The sequence below is a fragment of the Portunus trituberculatus genome, chromosome 46 (assembly GCF_017591435.1).
Source record: "Portunus trituberculatus isolate SZX2019 chromosome 46, ASM1759143v1, whole genome shotgun sequence".
Classification (NCBI taxonomy): domain Eukaryota; kingdom Metazoa; phylum Arthropoda; class Malacostraca; order Decapoda; family Portunidae; genus Portunus; species Portunus trituberculatus.
In genome coordinates, this window is record NC_059300.1 from 11,838,128 (window position 1) to 11,858,127 (window position 20,000).

A 20,000-nucleotide genomic window follows, 5' to 3' on the forward strand; every position below is an offset into this window, starting at 1 on the left:
GAGAGGCGGGGTGGTGGGCGAGGAGGGGCGGGGTGGGTGGAGGGGCTGGGTGTGGTGGAGGGGCGGAGGGCTTCGTGGTGGCCGGGGGCGGTGGTCGAGTCAGGTAATCAGGCCGGGTACCTCCTGACGCAGCAGTCATTAGCACAGTGGAAAATGTAGATGTGAGTAGCCAGCTCTCTGCCTCACCTTCCTTCACCATCATCTTCACCATCATCACCATCATCACCCTCCTCCTCCTCCTCCTCCTCCTCCTCCTTCTCCTCTTCTTTCTTTGGCTCCTTTATCTTCTCATCTCTCCTCCTCCTCACTGCTGGCTTCCCTCTCCCTCCTCCTCCCTCTTCCTCCTCCTCCTATTCCTCCTCCTCCTCCTCCTCCTCCTCCTCCTCCTCCTCCTCCTGCGCCTTCTGCTGCACCATCCCATCTCTTCACCCTGTAGTTAGTCTGGTGCTATTAGGTTACACTCCGTTTTCTTCTTCATTCTCCACTCTCCTCTTCCTCCTCCTCCTCCTCTTGCTTGTGATTTCTTCTACCTGATTCTTCCTCCTCTTGTTTATCTTTTCTTTATCCTTGTCCTCTATCTTCTCTTCCTCCTCCTCCTCCTCCTCCTCCTCCTCCTCCTCCTCTTCCTCCTCCTCCTTCTCTTGCTTGTTTTTCTTCTTCCTTTCTCTCCTATCTTCTCCTCCTCCTCTTCTTGTTTATTTTTTTCTTTATACTTCTCCTCTTTTTTCTCTTCCTTCCTCTTCTATTGTTTGAGTTTTCTTCTTCCTTCTCTTCTATCTTCTATTCCTCCTCTTCTTGTTTGTTTTTTCTTCTTCCTTTCTTCTGTATCTTCGTTCCCTCCTCCTCTCGCTTTCCACTTTCTCCTCATATCTTTTTTCTCTCCCTTTCGCCTCGTTCTCCTTTCTTCAGTGGTAAGACGACTTGAGAGAGAGAGAGAGAGAGAGAGAGAGAGAGAGAGAGAGAGAGAGAGAGAGAGAGAGAGAGAGAGAGAGACGCTGATGAGGCCACGCAGATGTAAAACTAAATAGAAAGAGGCTAAATAACAGAGAGTGACACGGAGAGGACGGTGGCGAGGCGTCTGGGAGGAAGTGAAAGCAGATCGGTACGTGATGATAGTGGTGAGGGAAAGCAGAGGCGAGACAGAGGAAAGTGAAAGGACAGAGGTTATATATAAGACGAGGTGGAAGAGATACTGGCTGAAGAAGGACGTGGGAAGCGAAGGGAAAGGAAGGGAGACGAGACAAGGAGAGGGAAAACTGACACAGGGATTATTATCAAAAAGAATGCATAAGAGAAGGAATGTGATAAGAAAAGAAAGGAAAGAAGTGAGAGGGAAGGAAAAATGAAGGAGAAAAAGATTAGGTGGACATGAAAGATGAGTATCAATGGGAATATACAAAGGATCGCTATCACAAAATTGCATGAGGGAAGAGAATGATGTGATAAGAAAAGAAGAGGAAAGAAATGGATACAGAAAAAAAAAGTAGAAAGGGAGAAAAAGGAAATGAAAACAAAGAGGAAAGGAGTAAAGAAAATAAAACATACAAGAAATATGACTGAAAAAAATTATGATAAGAGAGGAATAGGAAGAGGAAAAGAAACTGAAAAGAAGGAGAGAAAAGTAGAAAAAAAAGAAAAGTAGAAGATGCAGGACACACACACACACACACACACACACACACACACACACACACACACACACACACACACACACACACACACACACACACACACACACAGAAACACACTCATATCATCTCTTAACTATTTCAACATCTCTTCCCCTTCTGTATAATGATCACCCGAGGCACAAATGTCCATAGAGCTTCGTCTCCGCCTTCAGGGGACGACGAGGAGGGGGAGGAGAGAGGGGAGGGTAAGGGAGGGGAGGGGTGGGAGGGTGAGGGGAGTCAGGGGAGGGTGGTAATGTTACGAGGTGATGGGGTGATGGAGCTGCTGACACAGGCATCCCAAACCTTCCACGCAGGTATACAGGTGATAATAAGACGAGTTACCTGTCATCTCTCTCTCTCTCTCTCTCTCTCTCTCTCTCTCTCTCTCTCTCTGACTCTCTCCTCTGGCTCCCTTTCTTCTTACTATCTCCTCTTCATCCTTCCTCTCTTGTTCTCTTCTCTACAAACCCCTTGCCTCCCTTCTTCCTCCATTTTACTCCCCGTTTATCTCCCTCCTTCTCTTCCAACTTCTTACCTCCCTTATTGTAACTACTTCCTTCTCTCTCTCTCTCTCTCTCTCTCTTACTCCTTGTCTCCCTTCCGACTCCTCCCTCCTTTTCTCTTACAATTTCCTGCTTCTAAATGATCAAGTTTCGCGTAAGCTAAATGCCAGACAGGTTTTTTTTAGCGGATTTTCTTCATATCCTCGTACAAAAAGTTAGGAGAGTCAAAAAACGCAAATTCTCCGCCTAATTCTCGTCCGATAATCTCACTAATCTAATAATCTAATCTTAATCTTCGCCTTCACAGCAGTAGAAGACAAGACGTTATGAGTTTTATAGCAATCGAGAGAGAGAGAGAGAGAGAGAGAGAGAGAGAGAGAGAGAGAGAGAGAGAGAGAGAGAGAGAGAGAGAGAGAGAGAGAGAGAGAGACAATAAGAGCAAAGAAGAATAAAAAACATGAACTAGTAACAAAGACACGTAAACCTCACGGGGTAAACAGAGAGAGAGAGAGAGAGAGAGAGAGAGACGCCCTTGGAGCAGCTGAGAGCAACAGGGACACCACAGACACAGCAGCTCCCAACTTAAGCATCACACGGACAAGAGCAACATCAATAAAAGCTGGCAGATTCACGGCAAAAAGCGGTAAGACAGGATACACGTCGGGAGCTGGAGCGATGGCGGCAGGGCGGTGGTAACAGTCAGCAGTAGTAGTAGTAGTAGTAGTAGTAGTAGTAGTAGTAGTAGTAGTAGTAGTAGTAGTAGTAGTAGTAGTAGTTTTAGAATTATTACTATTACTCTTCTTTCTTCTCTTCTTCGTCTTCTTTCTCCTCCACTCCTCCTCCTCTTCTTCCTCTGTTTCCTTATCTTTTAGCACTCGTGTTGAGAGTATTTCTAGATATAGTGACAGTGATGGCAGCAGTGGTATAGTAGTAGTAGTAGTAGTAGTAGTAGTAGTAGTGGGAGGAGGAGGAGGAGGAGGAGGAGGAGGAGGAGGAGGAGGAGGAGGAGGAGGAGGAGGAGGAGGAGGAGGAGGAGGAGGAGGAGGAAAAGAGTATATATAGAAGAGAATTTGGTAAAGAAATGAAGAGTTGCAGCATTTTACCATCACCACCACCACCACCACCACCACCACCTCATCACCAGGTAGTCGCTCCACACACACACACACACACACACACACACACACACACACACACACTGGGGCGTCATATCGTGGCGTGGCGTGGCGTGGCGTGGTGGCGTGGCAGCGGCGGTGTAGGGGCGTCATCAGGTTGTAGCAGAGGGCGCGGAAAGGGCAGGCAGTGGTGGCTGGCTGGGCGACGTCGGTGAAAATAATTGACCAACATGTGGCATCTCACTGCCCGCGGGTCTGGTACATTCCTCCCTCCATGCTGACCCTCCACCACCACCACTACCACCACCACCACTACACTCCTCCTTGCCTGCCCTTGACACCTCCCTCCACCTCCTCCACCTCCACCACCACCACCACCACCACCACCACTACCTCCGTGCCGCCTTCCTTCACCACCACTCCACCTCATGTCCTTTTCCACACAGTCAGTGATGGCAGGCTTTGTCCTCCACAGTCCCTCGCGGGTTTTCTTTCAACAAGTCAGCACTGCCGCCGCCACCACCACCACCGCCGCCGCCTGCCAAATGACCGCCCGCCTTGCCTTCCTTCCTTCCTTCAGCAAGTTACACCAGCCTCTCCAGTCTCACTCCAGCCTCCGCCACCCCACCCCCGCCGCCACCGCCACCACCACCACCACCAGTTTCCTTCGATGCCTCCCCACCCTGCTTCTCCTCACCTCCTCTTCTTTATCTTCATGTTCTTGTTGTTCTTTCGCCACATGCACTGTTGGTTGTCTCTGTTAGTCTGCCGTTAGTGTGTCTATCCGTCTCAGTTCGCTTGTCTATATGTCTATCTCTGTACCCGCTGTCTGTCTGCCTGTCTGTTTGTCTGTTGCTCCGTCTGCTGCTGCTGTTGCTTTTGTTACCGTGAGTTGGTTGTCTCTCTCTCGATGGTGTTTTTATTGGATTGAGTTTATTGTCATCGTCTTAATTTTTTTTTATTTTCTCTCTTGTAGTCTTGTCTGCTGTTTAAATTGAGTTTTTTTACATGTAAGGTGTTTTATTTTTCTATGATTAACTCTCTCTCTCCCTCTCTCTCTCTCTCTCTCTCTCTCTCTCTCTCTCTCTCTCTCTCTCTCTCTCTCTCTCTCTCTCTCTCATTTTGTGCACCACCACGTCAACACACACTCTCACCTACCCACTACCACCACCACACCTGTCTCTTCTCCTTCCACGCCGCCACCACTTCACACACCCACCCACCCACCTGCCTGCCTGCCTGCCTACCTCCCTGCCTACCTGCCTGCCTGCCTGCCTACTTGCCTGCCTGCCTGCCTGCCTGCCTGCCTGCCTTGCCTGCCTGCTTGCCTCCCTGTCTGCCTGCCTGCCTGCCTGCCTGCCTGCCTGCCTCCCTGCCTGCCTACCTCCCTGCCTGCCTCCCTGCTTGCCTCCCTGTCTGCCTGTCTGCCGCCCGGTGCATCCCTCTCCTCCCGTACTCAAATAAAAATACCTGGGCTGAAATAACAAAGGGCGCTTCTCTGGTGTTTGATGAAGTAGCGCTGGCTCAGGTGTGCGTAAGGATTCAGGTGTGTAGGACGGGAATCAGGTGAAGCAGGATTTTTAGTGGATTTTGTTGATTTTTAGTGAATTTTATAGATTTTATGGGTTTTTGTGGATTTTTAATAAATTTTGTGGATTTTTAGTGGATCTTGTACGATTTTTAGTGGATTTCGTAGGATTTTTAGTGGATTTTGTGGATCTTTAATGGATTTTATGGATTTTTAGTGGATTTTGTGGATTTTTTGTAGATTTTGTGGATTTTTAGTGGATTTCGTAAGATTTTTAGTGTATTTTGTGAATTTTTAGTGGATTTCGTGGACTTTTAATGGATTTCGTGGAGTTTAGTAGATTTTGTTGATTTTTAGTGAATTTCGTAGGATCTCTAATGGATTTCGTAGATTTTTAATGGATTTTGTGGATTTTTGTGGATTTCATACGATTTTTAGGATTTCGTAAAATTTTTAGGATTTTTGTGGATTTTTAGTGGATTTCGTAGATTTTTTAGGATTTCGTAGGATTTTTTGTGGATTTTCTGAATTTTTTGTAAATTTTGTCGATTTTTTGTGGATTTTGTGAATTCTTACTGGATTTCTTAGAATTTTTGTGGATTTCGTAGGATTTATAGTGGATTTCGTAGGATTTTTAGTGAATTTCGTAGGATTTTTAGTGAATTTCATAATATTTTTAGTGGATTTCTTAGAATTTTTGTGGATTTCGTCAGACTCTTAGTGGATTTCGTAGGATTTTTGTGGATTTCGTAGGAATTTTTTGTGAATTTTGTAGGATTTTTTAGTGTATTTCAATGGATTTTTAGTGGATTTTGTAGAATTTTTTGTGGACTTCATAGGATTTCTTGTAGATTTCATAGGATTTTTGGGGATTTTATGTGATTTTCCTGCATTTTATTTGAGTTTACTGGATTTCGTAGTATTTTTAGTAGATTTCGTCGGATTTTGAGTGGATTTTATGGACTTTTATTGGATTTTGTAGATTTTTGTGGATCTGGTGGATTTTTAGTGGATTTCGTAGGATTTCTAACGGATTTCGTGGAGTTTTAGTGGATTTCTTAGGATTTTTTGTGGATTTTATGTGGTTTTCCTGGATTTTATTTGAGTTTAGTGGATTTCGTAGGATTTTTAGTAGATTTTGTGGAATTTTAGTGGATTTCGTGGATTTTCATTTGTTTTTGTGGATTTTTTGTGGATTTTGTAGGATTTTTATTGAATTTTGTGAATTTTTTTGTGGATTTCATAGGATTTTAGTGAATTCCGTAAGATTACAGTAGATATCGTAGGATTTCAAAGGATTATGGTGAATGTTTATGGATTGGAAGTTGATTTGTCTTGTATTTTAGAGGCAGGTGTAGGAAGGGAATGAGGTGAAGCTTTATGATACCTGGTAGACCTTTGTCCTTCATGGCGTCACTTGTGGGTCATAAACAGTTTGAGTGCCACATAAAAAAAAACAGCCTCGTGGATCCAGCCACTGAAAGGCGCCTGTTTAGGGGGGGAAGAGGGAGGAATAAAACTACCTATTGTTTAAATACACGTAAATCTGGAAAGGAGAAGGTATTTGTGGGCGATTCAATGTCAAATTCATTCAAAGGAGGAGCATGATGGGCGATTGTTGGTGACGGGTGGACACGCTGAGCACAGAGGTAAAGAATCCAGGGCTCTGTTAACTGGCGGTGGTGATGGTGGTGGTGGTGAAGCCGTAATGGTTCTAGGACTCCTGCTGCTGCACCCACCCCCGTAATGAGCGAGAAAACAGCACCACCACCATCACCACCACCACTAAGAAAATACTTACACAATTCCAGGCCTGTGTGTGTGTGTGTGTGTGTGTGTGTGTGTGTGTGTGTGTGTGTGTGTGTGTGTGTGTGTGTGTGTGTGTGTGTGTGTGTGTGTGTGTGTGTGTGTGTGTGTATGTGTGTGTGTGTGTGTGTGTGTGTTGGACGGCGTGGACTTGTCACGATTTCTTCCACCCACGTGACCCTCTCAGGTCTTTCCTCCCGCAAGCCTTGCCACATCCCGCTCCTTCACTCTCTCTCTCTCTCTCTCTCTCTCTCTCTCTCTCTCTCTCTCTCTCTCTCTCTCTCTCTCTCCATAAATGGGTGTGTGCATTGTCAGACAACTATTTCTGTAATGTTTTTCCACATCAAAATATTACCAGAAACACAAGACTCTCGGAAAAGGTTCTTCTAGAAAATTTCATTCCACGGATTTTTAAACAATAATGATAACGTCATGGTACGCGAATACTCCCCACTTATTTGTAGCGTACTATTATTATTCTGGAGAAAATCAAAACAAGCTTACTGTGCAGCTAACAATATTCAAACAACAACAGCGATTACAACAACAACAACAACAACAACAACAACAACAACAATGAGTATAATAAAAACCAATTGTGCCCAGGTACGTCTTCTTAATTTTCTATTATTTCATTTACCTAATTTTCTTTTGCTTCATTTATTTATTTATTTTATTTTATTTGACACACTATCCTCACTCTCCTTCGACTCCTCACATCCTCCTCCACCCTCTTCCCCTTCTGTCCCTCCCTTCCTCCCACCCTCACACCCGTGGTGTGTTATGATACAGTAACAGTATTACATTACCCACACAGACTCACACTATACCATCGCCACTCCAATTATCTAAAAGCACTTCCCATCGTTGATCTTAATCGTTTTATTGTCTGGTTGTGAGCAAAGATTTTTTTTCTTTTGCAAGGATCATTATATACAAGTATCTAATTCTTAAATGCATTTTATCTATTTATTTATCTATCTATCTATTTAGCGTGTGTAATGGTAAAGGCATGAGGGCTTAAAAACAAGAGAGGTATTTAATATTCTCTCTCTTCAGACAAGGTAAGCAGCAGCTGTGATTGTGAACGTCCTCTTATTGAGGGGCCTGGTGATCATCAGCATGCACCGAGGAGAGCCACACACCACACACACACACACACACACACACACACACACACACACACACACACACACACACACACACACACACACACACACACACACACACACACACACACACACACACACACACACACACACACACACACACACACACACACACACACACACACACACACACACACACACATTGCAACACAGAGATAGGAAAGAAAGGAGATAGAGTTTGACATTAACACTCAAACACACACACACACACACACACACACACACACACACACACACACACACACACACACACACACTTAAACATCATGCAGAAAGTACAAACCTTCTACCACTTTTCTTCCCTACTTCATCTTCTTTCCTTCTCCTCCTCCTCCTCCACCTCCTTCTACTCCCCCTCCTCTTCCTCTCCCTGTTGTTCCTCCCAGTCTCACCCCCCTCTCTCACAGCCCTGCCTGCCTGCATGACTCGTGCCCGCCGCGCCGCCAGCAGCAACAGGACGGCGCAAGAAACACTGGCTTTTGGTGGTCATGATGGACAGGAATAAGGTGGTGGGGGAGGGAGGGCGGGGTTGAAGTCCTCATGGGTCAGTGCCTCCCCCCACCACACCCCCACCCCCACCCCTTTGTGCTTTTGTCCTCCCAGAGTCTCAACCTTGCTCTCTCGACGGCCGCCTCGCCAAGCCAACCTCCTGACGCTGCCGATAACCCGATTTTTTTTCTTTTCTCTCTCTCTCTCTCTCTCTCTCTCTCTCTCTCTCTCTCTCTCTCTCTCTCTGGTTCCACGTGGAGATGAGACCTTTTTTGCGAGAGTGTGGCTGGGAAGCATGAATGATGAGGTGCGGTGCGTGGCTGGTGCTTTACGAGACCAGGTCAGCGTGTTATGAAAGGCGTGTGTTGCGGCGAGGTGTGAGATGTCTCCTTCACTTACCACACACTCCCGGACCCTCAGATGCCCTTCCACCTCTTCCTTCTCTTCCTCCTCCTTCTCCATCTCCTCCTCCTCCTCCTCGATATATTTCGCCTTTCCTCCCTACCTCCCTTAGTTTTCAAGATAGTACATGTGTAATTGCACATAGATGGTGGTATTGGTGGTGGATGATGGTGCTGGTGGTGGTGGTGATCAATGTGAGGCCGTACAGTGTTGCACCATACATCTCTAGCTTTCCTACTGTGTCGAAATGGCGGTAAACTTTCATATGGGTTATTCCGAAGAGGTATTCTGATTCATTCTAGTTGTTTGGTATTCAACTAGGGCAGGAGCAGGGAGGGGGAAGGAGAGAAGGGAGTGAGAGGGACTAAAGGGGGCTAGGAATAAGAGTGAGATGGTATAGAATAAACAGGAGTAGAGAAGCAGAGAGTGAGAATAAAGGCTGGATGAATTGTATAGAATGACAGTGCTAGATGGAGCAGGAATGGAAAAGGTAAGTAAGGATTGGTAGAGTCTGGTCGAAGCTGGAATGGTTTAGGGAGATGGGCATGGAAGGGGAAGACTAAAGCTTTGCAGGAGTTAGTGAAAATAACAGTAGGTTTAGATGGGTGTGGTGTGGTGTGGTGTGGTGTGGTGTGGTATGGTGTGGTGTTTGGAATGGTATGGTAATTATTGCACGGGAATGGAATGAGATACGAGTTGGCAATATTAGGAAAGCTGAGTGTAGAGAGGATGGGAGGGTTGAAGTAATAAGAGGTTGGTAGGGGTTGGAAAGGTGGTGTTGGCTTGGCAGAGTTAGGAGAATGGTGGTAGGAGTTGGTAGGGTGATGTTGGTTGGCAGGGGTGGGGTAAAGAGGCAGCTGAGTGTTGATAAGGGTTGGCAGGGCGGTGTTGGCTGGAAGAGTTAGAGGCAAAGAGGCTGCAGAGTGTTGGTATAAGGGTTGGTAGGGTGGTATTGGCTGGCAGGGGCGGGGCAAAGGGCTTGTGTTGGGTGTTCATCATCAATAACCGAGGCAGGGGCGTCGGGGGACCACCTGCAGCTTGCCTGGGCCGTGTTTGTGCCGTGTTTAACAGCCTCCCGCCCTGTCGTTACCTGGCTGAGTACGCCGAGGGCTTCGTAAGACTTCTCCGTAATGGCTGTTAATGCGTGTTTTCCTGGCAATTGTGAAACACAGCCGCAGCATATCATTAGCAAACCTTCGCCTTGTCTGCTCCTCGTGTGCGTCTGTGAGGTAAGCGTCACTTCCTGTGATATATTGCTCTGTTAAACGGCCACTTTGCCAATGTAAACACACACTTGACTTTCGCTTTAAATATTTCCTCCTCTTTTAGACCTCGAGACTTTCCAGACGTGTTGCGTCACCTCCACAGACACCTGGAGGGAGGCGGCACCCAAACCTTCCGTGAATCCAGACTCAGGCCTTTAACTCCCCAATCCTCCACGCCCCTTCCTTCCCCCATTGCATCACCACCACGCCCACGCCCACCTGCCAGCCAGCCCACACTCACACACCTGCTCCCTCAACACACAGGTGAGGTGAGTCAGACAACACGCAGGTAACAAGATCGGGGAATCACTGACGTCAGGAATGAGATCACCACCACAGTCTTCACCTCTCCTCTCCTCTCAGGCTCATGTTCACTTATTTTCACTTCAACCTTTCCCATCGCAAGACAAGGGAAAGAAATGTTAAAAAGCCTTAATTCTACGTGGTATTCGTCGTCGCTGGATGGGTGGACACACGCCCTACAGGTGATAGGTATTCTAGTAAGGATGAGCTACAAATTCAAGGGTGATATTTTCCATAACGGCGTCCCCTTGGCCTAGCGTGTGTCTGTCGGCCTCGCTCAATGGAGTCACCTCTGTTTCCGCCATACAAGGTGACCCAGCAGGTAACGTTTTAGCCAAAGATAAAATCCTGCACTCCACAGATCATAGATGGACACACACACACACACACACACACACACACACACACACACACACACACACACACACACACACACACACACAAACGTACCAAAACATGCAATAAGAAAACAACCACTCAAACACACAAAATAAATAAATAAATAAGCAAACACACAGAGAGAGAGAGAGAGAGAGAGAGAGACCCCAGCGACCTTCCCGGGAGAGCAAGGAGGAGGAGGAGGAGGAGGAGGAGGAGGAGGAGGCGCCATAACAGGATACAAGGTAACCCTAAAATGTTCCCAACAGGATAGTCACCTCCTGTTGTGCCCCGTGTTCCTCTTATAGGCGACCCACCGTGAGCACTGAGCACCCACCCACTCCCACTCCACCAAGACCCCCTCTCCCCAGTCCAACAAGACCTTCCCTCCCTCCCTTCCCATCCCAGAAAATCCCTCCCTTCCTCCATCTCTCCCTCCACAGCCCAATAAGACCCTCCCTCCCTCCCTCCCTAGTCCAACAAGACCCTCTCTCCCTCCCTCCCTCCCTTCCCAGCTCAGAAAGTCCCTCCCTTCCTTCATCTCTCCCTCCACAGCCCAATAAGACCCTCCCTCCCTTTCTCCCTATCCCAACAAGACCCTCCCTCCCTCCCTCCCTTCCCAGCCCAGAAAGTCCCTCCCTTTCTCCATCTCTCCCTCCTCAGCCATACAAGACCCTCCCTCCCTCCCTTCCTTCCCAGCTCAGAAAGTCCCTCTCTCCCTCTTTTTCCCTCCACGGGCCAGGACAGACGCCCCTCCCGCGCTGAGAGCAAGGGATCGCAGGGTCATCTATATAATAAAATGTTTTCTCATGCTGCGGGTCACGTCCAGCGCTGCGCCTGAGTGAAGCACAGCGGTGAACCCAGGCCAAGGTGGCGACCCTCAGAGACAACACGACGCTTCGCCTTTCAGATGAGCGAGGCTGCAGATAAACAGTATTATTAAGCTTATATCTCCGTCATGCCGCGGGTCGCACACCACGCCACGCCACACCGACCCTCATGTCACAAAAAGAGGAAAAATAAGAAAAAGAGAGAGAAAAAAAAGGAACAGAAAGATGACAAGGGCAGCCAGTCACGTAGCTCCACATATTAGGGAGACACAGCCACCTGAGGAAGGAAGGCCAGACGTCTTGGCTGTGTGACAAGCCCAAGGCAAGATCCGTATTCAGAAACGCTTTGCTCTCTCACCAAGACTGTCTTCAAAGGCCGCAGAGATTAGTAGCCTGGTTCTCAAGAGTTTCTGGTGTTCATAATGTGGAAATGTTGATTTCTCATGAGAACCGTAAAAATATCATCAAAAACACATGTCACTCCAACTAGAGCCTTTTGAAAGCAGTCGAAGTGCAGTGAATGAGTGTTTTAAAATATTGTCCCAAGAGCATCACTTCCCAGCCAGCCACACAGCCAGGGAACAGCGAGCGTCATGCTTGAGGAGGCCACGCACTTCTGGTCTCGCCACGCACTGCCCACGACTAATTCACGAAGATGAGCGAATCTAAACGTGAACTTGCCTGCGGGAGGAAGCACGGGGGAAATTCCATATAGATAACATCACTCTTTCCCCCAAGAGAGCACGAAGTCTTCTCACGGTTTTCCTAGCAGTGAGGAGCACCCCTGCAGCCCGACACGACACGGCACGGCATAGCACGGCACGATTCGAGGCTGCTGAACACTAGGCAGAAGGGCATTGTGGGATCTTCCTTGGCGACACTGTTACTGAAAAACGTGAACTTCAAAGCCTTGCACTCAATAATTCCTCCTGTTACATTTGCCCTCACTCCTTTACAAACTCCTGAAGTTTTCCTATATAACAATTCTCAGACTTCTAAGATTCCCAGGTTTCAAGAAACTTTCTCAGTCATCGGAACTTAAGGTAAGGCAGGTTACAACAGACACCAGGCTCACACGAGGCACTTCCAGTAATTACACCTCCTCACCTTCGTCCATATATTATCTAATCTCTTAAAACTCCCTAATGCTTCTACTAAATAACGTTCTACTTGTCTATGGGATTATAGCAGAAAGTTTTGTTCTTACTTCAATCAGAACTTATTGTCGTCATGGGAAAAGAAAAGGAACAGAAGAGACTAAAGTTCCTTCACTGATCAAGGTAAGGAAATTATTCTCTGCTTTAAAAAATTATCATCGAAGTAGAGAGTATTAGTTTTATTTCAGTCAGCATTTCCTGCCGTAATGTCAGTAGAGAATAAACAAAAACTTTCTTCATTAACCATTATAAAAGTTTACCTCGTATACTTTAGAAACACATCGTTGAAGCAGAAGGTTTGAGGTTTCTTTCAGTCTCAATCTGCTGCTTCTTTATGTAAGAGGGGGAACTGCCAAGGACAAAAAATAATGAATTAGAAAAAAAAGCTCTCTGGAATTGTAGTCTCCAAAAAAGATCGAAAGAATCAGTCAAAAGTCTCTTTAATCCCTTGAGTACCATGACGCGTTTCCATATTCATTCTGCTTACTATTTGATGATTTTATATAGCTTCAGAAACTCATGTGGGGATTAAAATAGTGAAGACTGTAGCTATCAATCTTCTGACCTCCATAGACCCTTCCCAATATCAATGAGATGGTCTAATCGTACATGAATCTTAAGGTAAAAAAAAAAGTGGCCCAGTGTTGAAGGAATTAAGACTTTCCATTGCATAACAAGAACAGAGAACAGATGCTCACTCCGACATGACAGCCGTGGACGCCCTTCACTCCCTCACCTGGAAGAGAAACACCTGCCGCGTCTAGCTTACCTGTGGGTCAGTGCGAGGGGCTGCGGGGACCCTGGGCAGTGTAGCGCAGGTCGGGCTTTCCTCCTCCTCCTCCTCCTTCCACCATCCACAGTCACGCGGAAGGTCTGCTCTGGAAGAAGCCTGAGGAAGGGAAAGAGATAGAGATATGCATAGAAAAGATAGAAAACACACACACACACACACACACACACACACACACACACACACACACACACACACACACACACACACACACACACACACACACACACACACACACACACACCATATCGTATTGTTTCACATCGGACACGACTGATGAACCATTCGTGTGTGTGTGTGTGTGTGTGTGTGTGTGTGTGTGTGTGTGTGTGTGTGTGTGTGTGTGTGTGTGTGTGTGTGTGTGTGTGTGTGTGTGTCACCTGGGGAGGGAGGATCTAGGGGTAGCAGTGCGGTGTGGGTGTGAGGGGGCGGGGCGGCAATCCCTGACCCGCCGCCCCTCCGCCGACCACAGGAATGACGCCCAAGCACCCGAACCACCACCTCCTCCTCCTATTCCTCCTCCTCCACCACCTCCACCTCCTCCTCCTCCTCCTCCTCCTCCTCCTCCTCCTCCTCCTCCTCCACCTCCTCCTCCTCCTCCTCCTCCTCCTCCTCCTCCTCCTCCTCCTCCTCCTCCTCCTCTTCTTCGTGATATTTTCCTCATGTTCTCACTTTCCCCCCTACTCGTTATGTATTCTCTTATTAAAATGGAGAGAGAGAGAGAGAGAGAGAGATTATAAGTAAATGTCTATACCTGGGCATCATTTAACTCCACAAAAGAAGACTGAGCGTGAATAGATAGATAGATAGATACATAGATGGATAGATAGATAGATAGAAAGATAGATAGATAGAGACAGACAGACAGACAGACAGACAGACAGACATAAAGATACAAAAATAAAGATAAAAAAAAAGACCATCAACCAGTAAACATTGTCTCCTCTTAACGCAGTGTAGGAAAGAGTAAAAAACAACTATTTACAATCAATTCCACAACATGACAAGTCCACACAAGTCCACAAAAGTCCACACAAGTCCACAAAAGTTCATACAAGTCCATGCAAGTCCACAAAAGTCCACAAAAGTCCACACATATCCACAAAAAACTCCAAAAAAGTCAATATAAGTCCACAAAAAGTCCATAAAAATCCACATAAGCCCTTCCACACAATGTAATCCTTCAAACACTCCCACAAGTCCACTCAAATCCACTCAAATCCACACAAATCCACACAAATCCACAAAAAGTCCACAAAAAGTCCACAAAAAGTCCACAAAAATCCACATAAGTCCTTCTACACAATGCAATCCTTCAAACACTCCCACAAGTCCACTCAAATCCACACAAATCCACACAAATCCACAGAAAGCCCACAAAAACTCCACAAAAACTCCACAAAAACTCCATAAAAATCCACATAAATCCATCCACACAATTCAATCCTTCAAACACTTCAAGACTACACCGGCATCATTCCACCTACACATGGCTTGCTGAGGCTGAGGCTGAAGCTGAAGCTGCTACAGGAGAGTGAATGAGACCACAGATTGCCCCAGTCCGCCCCGCGTGTCCTGTACCGCATACAAAGAAGGCATCCACACCACACCTCGTCTGGGCAGGTTTTCCTCGTCTCTTTTTATAACCTACACGCATTATATACCTTTTATAATAATGCAAGGAGGGGTTTTATTTGTAAAGATACAGGCAAGAATGCTTTTATCTTCGTTTTCCGCCTGGCTTAACACTCCTGTAAGTATGTAAGTGTCTTAACCCCTCCAGTACCATGACGCGTTTTCACATTTATTCTGGTCACTGTTTCGTGATTCTATACAGCTTCAGAAACTTATGTGAGTGATTGAAATAGTGAAGACTGTGGCCATCAATCTTCTGACCTCCATTGACCTTTCCTAATGTCAATAAAATGGTTTAATCGTACACAAATTTCAAGGTAAAAATGTGTCTAAGTACTGGAGGGGTTATAAGATTCCTCAGTGGTTGCTCTCAGCTTATAGGAGTCTTCTCGCGACCAACACTGCCATAACTCTACTAAACCTCTCTCCATGCCGTCTTTTTTTATCATTTTTATTTTCCTGGTCTCGTGTAAGCGCTTGAAAACACTGCCATCATGCTACGCCCTGTGGCCATCTCCCGTTTGGATCATTATCATTGTGACGCATTGTGGAGGTGTTAGTACAGGGATGCTCCGTCTTCCACGCCATCACTGCAAAGCTCCTTTTACATGTTTTCTCTTCTTCCCACGTGTGTAGTAATGAATAGCGTCGATTCCTGTTATTGTGCAGCATTGTGGAGGTGTGGGATGGGCTACTCAGGCTTCAGTGTTTATTAATTCTTTATCTCTGTGGACATCTTCTCATCTTTTCTCATGTGTGTGGTAATGAGTAGCTATTGTTCTTGATGTCTCTCCTCCGCCAGGTCCACTCGAGCATATTGTCTCCATTTTTCTCTTTCTCTTTCTCTCTCTCTCTCTCTCTCTCTCTCTCTCTCTCTCTCTCTCTCTCTCTCTCTCTCAATTATAGTTGGGACACAAATGTCTATATAATAATTTCAGTGCATAAGTTTCCTTCCTTCTTTTCTTTCTTTCTGCCTTCTTTCCTTTTTTTCTTCTTTCCTTTCTTTCTTTCATCCTTCCCTCCTTTCTTCCTTCCTTCCTTCCCTCCGTCCTTCCATCCTTCCGTCTTTTCTTTCTTCCTTCCTTCCCTCCTTCCTCCCTTCCTTCCTTCCTTCTTTCCTTCCTTTCATCCTTCCTTTCATCCTTCCTTCCTTCTTTTCATCCTTCCTTCCTTCATTCATTCATTCCTCAGTCCTTCCGTCCTTCCTTTCTTTCTTCTTTCTTTCCTTCTTCCTTTCTCTCTCCTTCCTTCTTCTTTCCTTCCTTCCTTCCTTTCGTCCGCGGTGTGGCGTCATCTGTCATCAGCTGTCAATCCTCGTCAACTGCTTGTGTTTTCTATCAGTTGTTTAATTTTGCTTTTGGGTTATTTTCCGTTATATTGTCTTAACGCCTTTCAGTACCACAACGCGTTTCCATATTGATTCTGCTTACTATTTGGTGATTTTATACAGCTTCAAAAACTTATGCGGGGATTAAAATAGTGAAGACTCCAGCCATTAATCTTCTGACCTCCATAGACCCTTCCTAATGTAAATAAAATCGTCTAATCATAATCAAAACTGGAGGTAGAAATGCGTCCCAGTACTGAAGGAGTTAAGTAGTGTGTTTTAGCTCATTGTAATACTTCCTAGAATGTTAAGTTTTCTCCAGTTTACCAACAAGGATATACAAGAAATTTTGCATTATTCTTTTATTTTCACCATAAACACATTTTTGTAATAACGTTCATTAATCCCTTCAGTGCTATGACGCGTTTTCATATTCATTCTGCTTACTATTTACCGATTTCATACAGCTTCAGAAACATATGTTGGGATAAGAATAGTAAAGACTCTCGCCATTAATCTTTTGACCTCCATAGATCCTTCCTAATGTTAATAAAATCATTTAATCGTACACAAACTCAAATGCGTCCCACTACTGAAGAGGTTAAGATCAAAACAGACTTGTGGATTCATGCATGTATATTTTGAACGCTAATCGACTCTATTGCTGTACAGGGATTGCCACGTGTAGGCCCGATGGCTTCTTGCACCTTCCCTTACTTCCTTATGTTCTCATGTACTCTGAGAACAGGTGCGAAGCAAGTGGTCACCAAGCCCTTCCAGCCCCCCCGACCATGTTCCGCCCCCCTGTTGTACCTGACGGGGACTAACTGTATGAAGAGAGAGAGAGAGAGACTGGTGGGTGAATTCATACAGATAGTACGAAGAATCTCACTACACACACACACACACACACACACACACACACACACACACACACACACACACACACACACACACACACACACACACACACACACACACACACACACACACACACACACACACACACACACACACACACACACACACACACACACAGATCAGCATACGTGGTGCGTGGGAGAGGCACTCACAGGAGGCAGGCAGGTAAGGCAGGAGTCACGCAATGCCCGCCACCTGCGAAGGGAGGAAGGTGTGGTGTGGGTGGGGTGACTGGCAGATGTCCGAGGTGAGGGGAGGAGAGAGGGAGGAAGGGAGAGGGAGAGAGTCAGTCACCCGTTAGGAGGCAGGCGGGAGGATAACTGGGAGGGAGGCTATGGCCTCTATGTGGGGTGGGGGGAAAGAAAGAGGGAAGGAAAAGTAAGGAAGACGAAGGGGGAAGGAGGAGACAAGAGGAAGGAGAGATAGGGGAGGACGCGGCCAGCAGTGAGGGAGGAGGAGTCAATGCACTGGGAAACGCGCCGAGAATGTCGTCCGCGTCATCAATCCAGGGATTAGCGAGTCCTGGGGGCACGGCGGGGGGCTGGCGGGGCCAGGGCGATGGGTGGAGGGGGAGGCGGGGAGAGGTGGCGGCAGCGGTGGCGGTGGTTCTTGTTCGAGGCTCCGTGGAAACCAAATATATAATCAAGGATCTGCAGGTCGTTGCCACAGCCTCCCTTCGGCATCGAGACAAAGGGTGGGGCCGCTTGGCTTCTTGGCCCCAAAACACTGAACTCGCCGCCACCATGAGACGCCAGGCTGAGGCAGGGTGTTAATGCCCCTCGTGGCGGTGGTCCTGCCTCGCCACGCCGCCCGCCGCTGCTGGGGTGCCTCCGGGCGGTTCCTTGATTCCAGACCTGTTCTTAGGTCATAGAAGGTCATTTTTTTTCGGTAAGGAACCTGGTCTTCACATGACACGAAAGTTGTATCCTATCTGACACGCGCTGCCAGCAGGAGTCACCGCTGGGCAGGCTGCGGGTCACGCAATGTGTGATTGGCAAACCCACTCAGAAAACATTACCTCTGATAATTCATAAAGCAAGACTTCCTGTTACAAAAAGCTGACTTTCATACGTGGAGTAGAATTTCAATAAGCTGTGCGCCAATGAGAAAGCTCCATGGACGCCTCCAGTGCTCGTCCCCATGACAAGTGCTAAGTAATTGTCATCAAAGGGAACGCAGACCAGCCCGCTAACACACCGAGTCCACACCGCGCCACAGCCAACCATGGCACAATGATGGGGCTGGCGGAGGGGTGGTGGGGCGGCGGGGACCTGCTGCACTCAGCGGCGTCCAGAAAGGTGACGTGGATGCCCTCACATCCTCACATCCTCACATTCTCACTCCGTCCAGTGTCCTCTAGTACAACTTTTCTCAAGTCCCTCCCTTCCTGGCACCGCGCCCACTACTCCTCCTCCAATCTTCCTCATCCTCTTCCCCTCCTCCTCCTCCTCCTACTACCACTACTACTTCTATTTACAACTACTATTACTACTACGACCAGTGATTCCCAATAAGTTTTCTTCATTGATTTCGCCAGCAGCAAACTCTGGAGGCAACCCATTATAGTGATGATATTCTTTATTGTAACACGGGATGACAAAAAAATAGGGAAAAACCGTAATAAAGACTGAGTTCTAGATATGACTCTCTCTCTCTCTCTCTCTCTCTCTCTCTCTCTCTCTCTCTCTCTCTCTCTCTCACACACACACACACACACACAGACCTGATTTACCCCGCACCTAAATCTAATCTCTACAAACTATCGCTTTACACACGCATTTCGAATAGCGGCGTTTGTAGCAGATGTTGCGGGAGGCAGTGGTGGTCTTCTAATCTCCCTCTGCTCTCCCTTGATCTCCCTCCCCCAGCGCCACGGAGACTCGGTGGCGCGGGGTTGTCAGGGCGATGAAGGGGAGGCAGCTGGACGGCGGCGGCGGCGATGACCGGGAAAAGAAAAAGTGCTCATCGCATAATCGCTGCTCGGGACGCATTAGATGGAAAAATTGTTGTTGTTGGGAGGGTAAATGATGCCCGTGTGTGTGTGTGTGTGTGTGTGTGTGTGTGTGTACTACACACACACACACACACACACACACACACACACACACACACACACACACCTGTCACCTCCTCGCAACAGTTAGCGTCAGCCACTGCGTTGACTCCCTAATTAAAACGAAGATGAATACTTTATGTAACGAGGCTGTCTCCCTTCCAATAAAGCGAAATTAACGAGCATTATTATTCTCGCAGCAGCGGCGGTGACGTGGTTATCGTGGCTGTGGGGTGATGCACGCTCTCCGCACCACGCCTCTGTTCCTTGCCTTGGCGGGTATAGTGGACACGTTGCTACTTGTGCTGTCCATTCATCCTTCAGCAGCTGGCCGGTAAATGGGTATGCATGAGATTGAGGGCGATGCAGAGGAAGGTAAGAAAGGTACACGTGTTAGGAAGCTTGGGTCCAGATATACTTTAACTAAGGTTTCACAAGGATATATTTTCAGTGAGGGTGATGCAGAAGGTAAGAAAGATACACGTGTTGAGAAGCTTGGGTCCAGATATAATTTAACTGAGGTTTCACAAGAATATATTTTCAAAGGCCTCACAGATTACTATTAACCATGTTCGCTTATGTTTCTTTCCCCACTGATAATGCAGACTGCTTGTTAAACCACCACTCAGATCATAAGATCATCCCTAAAACCCCAG

At 46.9% G+C, this 20,000-nt stretch overlaps 2 protein-coding genes across 4 annotated transcripts in view; both read right to left on the minus strand.

The window, feature by feature from the left end:
* The window catches only part of LOC123519713 (vegetative cell wall protein gp1-like), a 600-nt gene extending 398 nt beyond the window's left edge, over positions 1–202 (minus strand). Inside the window, exon 1 of the mRNA XM_045281216.1 lies at positions 1–202. This exon is cut by the window's left edge and continues 398 nt beyond it. Within this exon, the coding sequence (XP_045137151.1) occupies positions 1–202 (202 nt within the window).
* The window catches only part of LOC123520314 (glutamate receptor 2-like), a 109,261-nt gene that overhangs the window by 77,772 nt on the left and 11,489 nt on the right, over positions 1–20,000 (minus strand). For all 3 annotated transcript variants that reach the window (XM_045282520.1, XM_045282521.1, XM_045282518.1), the window contains exon 2: positions 13,388–13,507. The gene's annotated coding sequence lies outside the window, so the exon portion shown is untranslated. The remainder of the gene's footprint in view (positions 1–13,387; positions 13,508–20,000) is intronic.